The 9,036-nt window shown below is 45.4% G+C and overlaps 1 protein-coding gene across 1 annotated transcript; it reads left to right on the forward strand.

Annotated features, from left to right (window-relative positions):
• Positions 1-7,842: 7,842 nt before the first annotated feature.
• On the forward strand, positions 7,843-8,932 carry lrrc30a (leucine rich repeat containing 30a; the record flags this gene model as incomplete). The annotated part of the gene is made up of 1 exon (XM_080854972.1): positions 7,843-8,932. Exon 1 carries the CDS (start codon positions 8,051-8,053, stop codon positions 8,930-8,932), a length of 882 nt encoding a protein of 293 aa, XP_080711098.1. The 5' UTR covers positions 7,843-8,050.
• Positions 8,933-9,036: the final 104 nt, after the last annotated feature.

Genomic DNA, 9,036 nt, shown 5'->3' on the forward strand with positions numbered 1-9,036 from the left:
GTCCGCTATTGCATGAGGACTAAAGTTTTTTGGAACAATTTCCCTAATTGAGGATGCTCTATAACTAATAATGTGATTTACTGAAGATGGCTAAATTAAAAGTTTCCCATTCGTTATTTTCGTTTTCTCGACTCCGTGATGGCATCCACTCATGTCCCCCTTGTCCTTTCCCTTTCCCCCTCTTTCATTCAGCACCAACTTTTGTCTCAACTTTTCATTCTGTCCCGCTACAAAGTCTCTAGCTGGGATGTACCATTGCACCAGAATAAGGGGTGGGCCCAATGTGCGGGAGTTCGCATTTTTTTTTTTAACGAAGGCCTTTTACGCTGTGTAACATTTTTTTTAAAGTTAAATACATAAATATTATGTTAAACAACAAAAACATTTTATCGCATTTTGTGGATAAAAGGAAGAGGTAAAGAATACAAGATCAATTAACCTTTCCTTTACACATGCTTTCAGGACAAATTCTAACCAGGTAACTAGTGAGTAATCCGTGGACATTTAAATCGTTTTTCATACAAGGACGTGTACATTTTTAATGTATTAGGACATAGGAGTCCATGTTTTATAAATGTGTGGATTTCAGCCACAAATATGGTGCACATTATTGTTTTTGTTGGAAAACAACCACAAAACTAAACTGCTATAGCCTACTCATGGCAATATCGTGGAATAGGGTATTAAATACATAGGCTACAGTAGCCTAGGCCTGCATGCAAACATGCTCTCCCTCTCTCTCTACACACTCACACACATACCACACGATCACACACACACACACACAGGTAGGCTACACGCAAGCTGCAAATCTTGAGACACTGATTGGGGTGATTTACTTTTTGGGAAGCAATTATCGCATCCTACATAGGCTACTGCAGGCTAGTTCTGGATGGCTACCTCACGATATCTGTGAGATAGACGAGGTCAGGATGTTTTGACTAAAACAGATCATAGTATTACACAATGAATATTGAAAGCAAACGAGAAGAATGACCTTATGTGGAATGAAATGTTACAGACGTCTGAGCACATCTATAATAGCAAGTCTATGGCCATTATCAGAGTTATTTGTTTTGGATCATGAGGCCGACCCACCACCTAGTATTACTGGAAAACGGAATAAAGAGTTGGTTCCTCAAGGTCAAGATAGGTTTAAGGGTTTGATTCAATGTTTTCTCATCTAGCCATTCGATGAAAGTCCTAACATCTGTTGTCATTCTGTAGGCTACTTTGTGGAAATATTGTTCATGTGCGACCTCTAGTGGCCAAAGAAGTATAGCACCAGTACGCTTTAGTAATGGAAACCTTCACGCAACATTCCAGTTCTGCGTGCAGACAAGGTCACGAATGCAGTCAATGAGGTCTGTCACAGGGCCAGTTATCGCAACATTTTCTTGACCCAATCATGAACTGTAAATCGCACAGCAAAAAACACAGAACTCACAGGCCTAATGGTTTATATATTTTTAAAGATCATTCCAATAATACAGAATTCTTGAACAAGGGCCAAAGGATAAAGCGTTATAACTTAATAAAGAACCCAACAAAGAATCAAAGCAGGAGCGCGGAGTGTGTGACTGCAATCTGTATAAAGTATGAGACGGGAACACGCGTCTCATAGGGCGAAAATAAGCGCGCGGGCTATAATTACCCACTTTGTCTTCGGTTTCCACATGAACCGCTGATGTCTCCGTCATGGAGTTTGTGTGGATGTAGTCTCCCCTGTGCGTGTACCCCGAATGGCTGCAGTCAGCTCTTAAGAGATTAGTAATTGAGAAGGAGAGACTATTAGTCCTGTGACCTCGCCGGCGACTCCTGTATTCTCAAGGAGCAACTAGCGGACATAACAGTTGATGTTTCTATGCTACAGTGGCGAGACTCCGGACTGTTATCATCGCTCTCCACGGCAAAGCATAGGTCTGCGAGCCAGAGATAGGGAGTGTGACGGTTTGTCCTTGAAACCTCATAATCTCAGTTTGGTGTGGTACCACTGAATGTTGTCATGAGATGCTACATTGTATTAGTTGTGATGGATTATAGGGCCCTTGCACCAAATGCTTTCTCTAGCGATTCATTTGAGAGTTTCATTTAGCTCTTTCTCCACCGCGGGCAATGTGACCTACAGTGCAGCCCAACTGAGTGACAGGAGCTGGGTTTCTGTGGAAGATGAAGCACAGAGAGGAACTCTGTCTTTGTGTGTTTGCATTGAATGGGTGATATTAACCTCCACTGCAGCTGATGATGAACTGGACCCAGTTCTGGTTTTGCACAGATACGTTGGATATGTGGTGAACTGAATCAGGGCCACATATTTTTATTGTTAGTTCTTATCTGAGAAGGCTCTCTTGCACCGTCATTCAACATTTATAAAGTCATCAATTTTATTATGACACAACCAAATAATTAATAGTTCTGGTTCCTCTTTCTGTGTTGAATGTATAATGCAATAACTAGGAGTGATATCTTTGTGGTTGTCTTACGTAGTGTGGTCTAAGGCCTGTTGGAAAGGAACTGGATGGCATACCTTAGTTTCTTTGTAAGATAAGAAAAGTTCTCCTTAAAAAAGCTCCTGAGAATATCTCAATCTCAGCTTAGTTCCCAGTCTGGCTTCAATACATACCCCATCCCACTATTGCGCAGCCCTCCTTCTGACGGATAGGATCTATGGCGGTCAACAACAGAGGCGGAGCCTGAGGCGATGTCCATTAGCGAGAGGAAGCAGCTGAGGCCCAATTACAGCATCTTGTCTTTGGCAAGCAACCCCACTCGTCCACTTTCTCTCTCTCTCTCTCTCTCTCTTACACATTCTCTTTCTCTCTCTCTCTCTCTCTCTGTTCTATCTGCCTGGCACCAGCTACTCTGCCTATTTCGGTGCCGCAGGCTAGCGCTTTTGCCTCCTGAGCCAGCTGCTCCAGTGCCGTTGACAGCGCCGGGTGTGAGAGGAAGTTTGGCACACTTGGTGGGCGCTGAAGGGCCCAGGTGCCTGCGAGTGGGGCAATCATCCGTTAAAAGAACGCCAGAAGACCACTCCACTTGTGGTGGCGGTTAGCTCGGAAGCACAGCAAGTTGTGCTGTGTTATTCTACCCTATCTTTAGGTGCTATGGATGTTGATTCAGAGCACCACTAAGAGAAAGGCAGGGTTAACTTTTAGATGGCTTCATCTCAATTCTGTAGACCAAACTGGGAAAATCACTTCACTAATGGGCTATGCACCTGCTCACACAAAGACATATACAGAGGGATAGACAGAAAGAGACCTCAAAAGTACCATCACTTAGCTTTGGACAGGGTTAAATGCCCCCCAAAACCATAGAAATGCCCCTGATGATATGGGTATGAGTAATGTATGAGTATTTGTTAGCCTACAAAATTCCAGGTCTGGTGGTTTATGTGAACAGGGTGACCTGGGATGGAGTCATAATCCAGGTCGGAAATATTGTTTCAGTCCGCCCCGGTACTGACAAAGGTAAGCGCTAATTGAAGTTGACAGGAAAACAAACGTACAGATACAACACATATACACAGAGGGACAGAGAGAGAGAGAGTGAGAGAAAGAGAAAAAAAAGAGAGAAGGGAAGTAGAGAGGCTGGGTAAGAAGGCACACTGAGTATAAATGAGTAAATTAGGGCCCCATAGACTGAGTATAGTTTGGTCTGTTGGCATGCTCTCTGTTTGTATTTGATTTCCCTCAGGTAGGATGTAGTTGGGCTGCGCGGGAGCACTTCATCATGCCAGCCCGCTATTGTCAGAGGCCCAATTGGGTTTTATCCTCCGATGCTGTTTCAGCAGCTCAAACCTGATTTGGGTACTCTATAACTGCATTAAGCACGGTCCCAGTCCCATCCCCATCCCCGTCCCATACACACTCCTCCGCCAACCCCCCCAGCACCACCAGCTTCCTCCTCTCTTCAGGAGACATTACAAATGGCATCTTTATGTTGTGTAATAGCCTGTGCACTGATATCCCCCCTCCGATTTATCAAGCTGCTCTGTCTCACCTCCAGATAATGTTTTTTTCTTTCTGTTTACTCAAAGCGTTCCATTTCCCCCAGTAGTAGTTCAGCTCAATAAAGATGCTGAAGTTCAGATATCCAATTGAGTGCACAGATAACTAAACTAGAGGATTCATGGTAGACTAAATACCCAGTAATATCAGGGTATTTGACAGGGTATTTTCCCTGTCCTCTGAAACTGGGTCATTTAAAAGAAAGATTTCAGTATTTCATTGATATTTATTGAACTATAAATTAAAGAGGTACTGCACCCTACAATGTTTTTTGTGTGTGCTGTAAACTAAGTGATATGACTGAACTGTGCTGAAACACATCAATGCTGGTGTTAATCTTGACAAAATTGCCATTTTTATAAAATTCGTCATTTTATGGGTTGGAAATTCTTCAGAGCTGGGGGTGAGGTTACACTTTAATTATGTCCTGTTGAAAATGTGGAATGACAGGGACAAGGAATGATGATAAATAGAATTTAGACATTTTATACTGGCACCGCGAATAGGTGTTGAGATGAGAAGAGGATCACAGCTAATGTTGGTAACATAATGTACAAAGACTCACCTGACATGTAACCATTCAGTTTTAGAGTTGAGCTGTATGGAGGGGAGGCCAAACCCTTGCATTGAAGAACACTTCCATCAGTGTGTATATTAAGCATGACAGCACAGGGAGAGGGTGCTAATTATCTCCAAGAAGATACAAAATGAGAGGATTGAGTTGAGGTCATTCACGCATTTTCACTTTATCCCTGAGTTGAATTCCCATTGTTGAATTCTCTTTGCTGCTAGCTTGGATGTTTTCTCATACACTCGTCTGATCAACATGGAATAATGGGCAGCTCCCACCCTTAATGTCCTTCTTTCTTCCAAAAGCAAAATATGCATGTGGTTGTTGCATTTAGCATGGGTTTTAAATTAAGTGCCTCTCAGTCAGCTTGCCACCTGTGCACTAGCATCGCTCAGCATAGAGATGTGCACTGGCTCTGCCTTGAACTAGGGCCAGGATTAATGGCTTGGTATGCATCAGCTTAACTGTAAAAATGAATACAAAAGGACTTTCAGCATGTTTTGTTTTGCACGGCACGGTGCACTTTAAACAAGCTAATGGAGAACGTGTAGGTATACTGATCACAAAGCCGGCATCATTTATCACTCAGGGGATTGTTTCCAGCGGGCTTTGGGCAGGTGTAGCTGCTGCGTTGCACTGTTATAATTCAGGGAAGACTACTGTGGGCATGACACCTGCCCTGGCTTCACTTGGCCTCTGCCCAAACCACATCCACAGGGGGCCCGCACCTCTAGTCCGCCAAAAAATTATGTGAGTAATGTTGTTATGCCCCACTGTGCTGTAATGGGCCTGATAATGGCCACTTTACACAGATTTTGTTGGGAGGCGTCCAAATTGGATATCACACCGGAGAGATAGAGAATTGTGAGACACGGAGCACTGCCATTGGTTGGCTCATGGCTGAAATTAGTTTGCTCTCGACTTATGTGTTTTTTTGTGTTTGTTTTTTGTTTTTAAGTGTGCAATCAGTCATTTAAAATCAGTTTAACACATTGTGGAATGCGGTATGACATGATTACACTGACATTTCACCGGGTCTAATCACCCGGTCACGTGAGGCACAGGCTGGCTTTGTTTGTGTCGCAGGTGCAGAGAAGCGTTCTGGGTTTATTTTTACTTCCGGTCGCTCTGCCAAGTAGGGTAGGCTGGATGACGAGTGTTTTCGCGTGCTAACTATCTTGAGGGTCAAGTGACTCACATTGCCACTCGAATCCCATTACATGTCCCATTCAGGGTCAATGGCCCTTTTATCAACCTGTAAGCGAACATAAATGGGACATGAACTCCTCTTTTCCTTAATGGTGCGCCCACAGCCTTGGATGCACGCACATTGTTCTAATAGCCCGCTATTATGTATAGGACACAAAGGACATTAACTATGATGCACTTGCTGGAAATGCACCATGCATTTGATCAGGGCAACACAGAAATGGGCGCTGTGAACTTCACTGGCAATATGGATTGTGAACATGGACTAGACCTATAAACGGCAGGTTCTTAAAGCAGAGAACTCATGCCGTTGACACTGGCCCAGTTCAGGGGTCATACCCTGGGGACACGGAGATTGCTTATAGGACCTGAGCAGACAGTGATGGATATGGGGCTCATGCCAGAGGGTCCTGAAACATACCACAGGAGGCCTGTAGAGTATTAGCACGTCTGCCCCTGCGTCTCGGGCATTGTTTGGCCTCCTTGTCATATTGATCTGCTTTTAAATATGCCCTGTAAAGTGAGGCCTACATGCAACATTCTACAGGAACATCCATAAATAATCCATAAAAAACATCCATCATCGATCACCTTTTCATGGGAAGTTGTGGAATGTTAATGTGATCTGTATTTGTGTGTTGCAAGTCCCCTCGTGTCCTCTTGCGAAGCACATTTACGTAGATAGGCCTAATGTAAACACAGAACAATGCTGTGTCTGAATAAGCAGGGAGATGATCAATTTACAATTATGGATGACAAACAGCACTTTTTTTGTTTTTCTTTTCAGTAGAGACGCTTTGCAAACAAGCCAGCAAAATTGCCGCTCAGATCGTGTGAGTACACTGCCACACTGAATGTTCCCTTGGTAATTTAATCTCTGTTTATTTCCCTGTTCAAAGATGAGGAAACATACATTGTCAGCTAAATGTTTTAAACTGGAATGGGTGTATGTATTCACACTGAAGTAGCATTACCTTTCAAAAATAAAACATAAAGAGAGAATATTCACATTGGGGGGGAATTTTATATAACAGTTTAACATTAAGTGCTTAGCTGCACAAACCTAGTTGCTATGGAATTAAAGGCCAGAGATTCATATCTCTCAGCAAGCAGTAATGGGAATACCCCCTAGAGGACTGTTTCTTTTATTAACAGCTACCCCACACCTCCTTAATCCACTTCGTAAGGCCATCTAATACGGCGTGAAGTAATGAAAACGGCTGGGGCAGAGGGCTCAGTACATACTAAAAACAAATACACACATCAGTTGTTTTTTTATTATGCAAAATCAACCTCAGGTTATTTTGGCAGTCTGATATTTATCAATCTGCTGGTGTCACCAATGGTACAAGACATGTTTGCAAAAAATGTCCATGCAGTTGTCAGCAACTGAAATAGCACTGACAGGAAATTAAATAATGATCACAAATTGCTTAAGCAAGGGGGTTCTCAATGTCCAGGAAGGCAGTGCCTTTAAATAGAACAGATATGTGGGCAGATAATTAATGGCGGAGTTCAATTGTGAGTCCCTACTGTGCGCTGACCAATTCTTTGAATAACTGAAATGGCTACACAGATAATGCAACCTATGCCACCATTTTATGAAAGTTTCAAGAAATGGGCTGGATTTATCTAAGGTATGCCCAGCTGAAGGACATCAATAGGGGGGCAAAGGTGTCCAAAGGCTGGATCATAAAACCGATTGAAAAAGGGCTGTTGCGTGCCCTTAACACAATCAAGGTTAGTTAACACCAGGCGAATAGACCAAAGTGACAGGGCCAGCTGAAGAAGAGAAAGGGGTGGGAGTGTAACTTAGTAAGAGGTGTTTCAGGCCCTCCTCCTCCAGCCTGTCAGCACAGCCCCCTCAAAGCCCAATCTCGGACAGACCAAAACACACACGGACAAGAGCGCAAACACACAGGCATACGCATACCCTCTGGAGTTACTTCCCATTGAATATGCACAGTATTTTTGACCCACGTCTATGAGCACCGAGACTTAACAAACTATAGTGGGCTCCAATTCAGCTGGCTGGATGTCTGATGGTTAGGTTTCTTTTTCTAGTATTCTAGTGTTGAAGTGATTGTCATTCTGGAATACGTCTGGATTCTCTTTCACATTCAAGAATCTTTCGGATTCCGGAGCCGGACGAACAGGCTTCGCACACCTGACATGCTACTGGATTTCACTCTGTTAGGTCTGCGTGTTGAAAGGTGAGGGCTAAACAAAGACTAAAACCGTAGGGGTGAATGCAGGCAGGATGGGGGGAAAGCATTCGAAGAAATCTTCTGAGGAGGATATGAAAAGACAAGCGAGGAAGAATGAGGAAAGCGTCTCGTCTGCCGAGCGGATCCGCCAACACACCACCAAGCAGTTCGGCCAGATCGTTCTCAGCCTGGCACGCCGCGGCATGACAGATCCTCCCGGGGAACTCTGGGAGCTGGTGGAGCTGGAGAAGCTCAACCTGTCGCTCAACCGCATACGCGCCATGCCCTCCTCCATCGCCGTGCTGCAGAACCTGGTGGTGCTGAACCTGTGGGGCAACCAGCTGGCCAGCCTGCCGCCAGAGATCGGGCAGCTACGCAAGCTCCGCGTGCTCTTTGCCTACCGCAACCACCTGACCGAGGTGCCCGAGGAGCTGGGGAACTGCACCAAGCTGGAGGTGCTCAGCCTGGCCAACAACCAGATCAGCAGCCTCCCGGCAAGCCTGTCGGCACTCACCAGCCTGCGTAAGCTCAACCTCAGCCACAACCGCATCATCCACGTCCCCGGCTGCGTCTACGCCATGAAGAGCCTGGTGTTCCTGCACATGGCCTGCAACCAGCTGGAGAACATCGCAGACCAGATCCAGGCGCTGACTGACCTCAAGATCCTCATCGTGGAGGGCAACTGCATCCACACCCTTCCCAGGGTGCTCTGCTTCCTCACGGGGCTCGAGCTGCTCAACGTGGACTTCAACGACATCAAGGACGTGCCCTCGGAGATGCACCAGCTGAACCGACTGGAGAGGCTGGCCTGCCACCCGCTGGACAAGGGCCTGCACATCATGCACAACCCCCTCCAGAAGCACGTTAAGGACCTGCTGGAGGGGGGGCTGGAGGGGGGGCTCACCGCCCTCTACAACTACCTCAAGTCTTCCTAAGAGACCCGTGAAGAGGGGGGGGGGGGGGGGGGGGGGGGGGGGGCTAAAGCCCTGCCTTCACTCTCATGGATGACTTCCTTAACTGTTTGGATAAGAGAATTTGA

Source organism: Sprattus sprattus (assembly GCF_963457725.1).
Source record: "Sprattus sprattus genome assembly, chromosome: 17".
NCBI classification, from domain to species: Eukaryota; Metazoa; Chordata; class Actinopteri; order Clupeiformes; family Clupeidae; genus Sprattus; species Sprattus sprattus.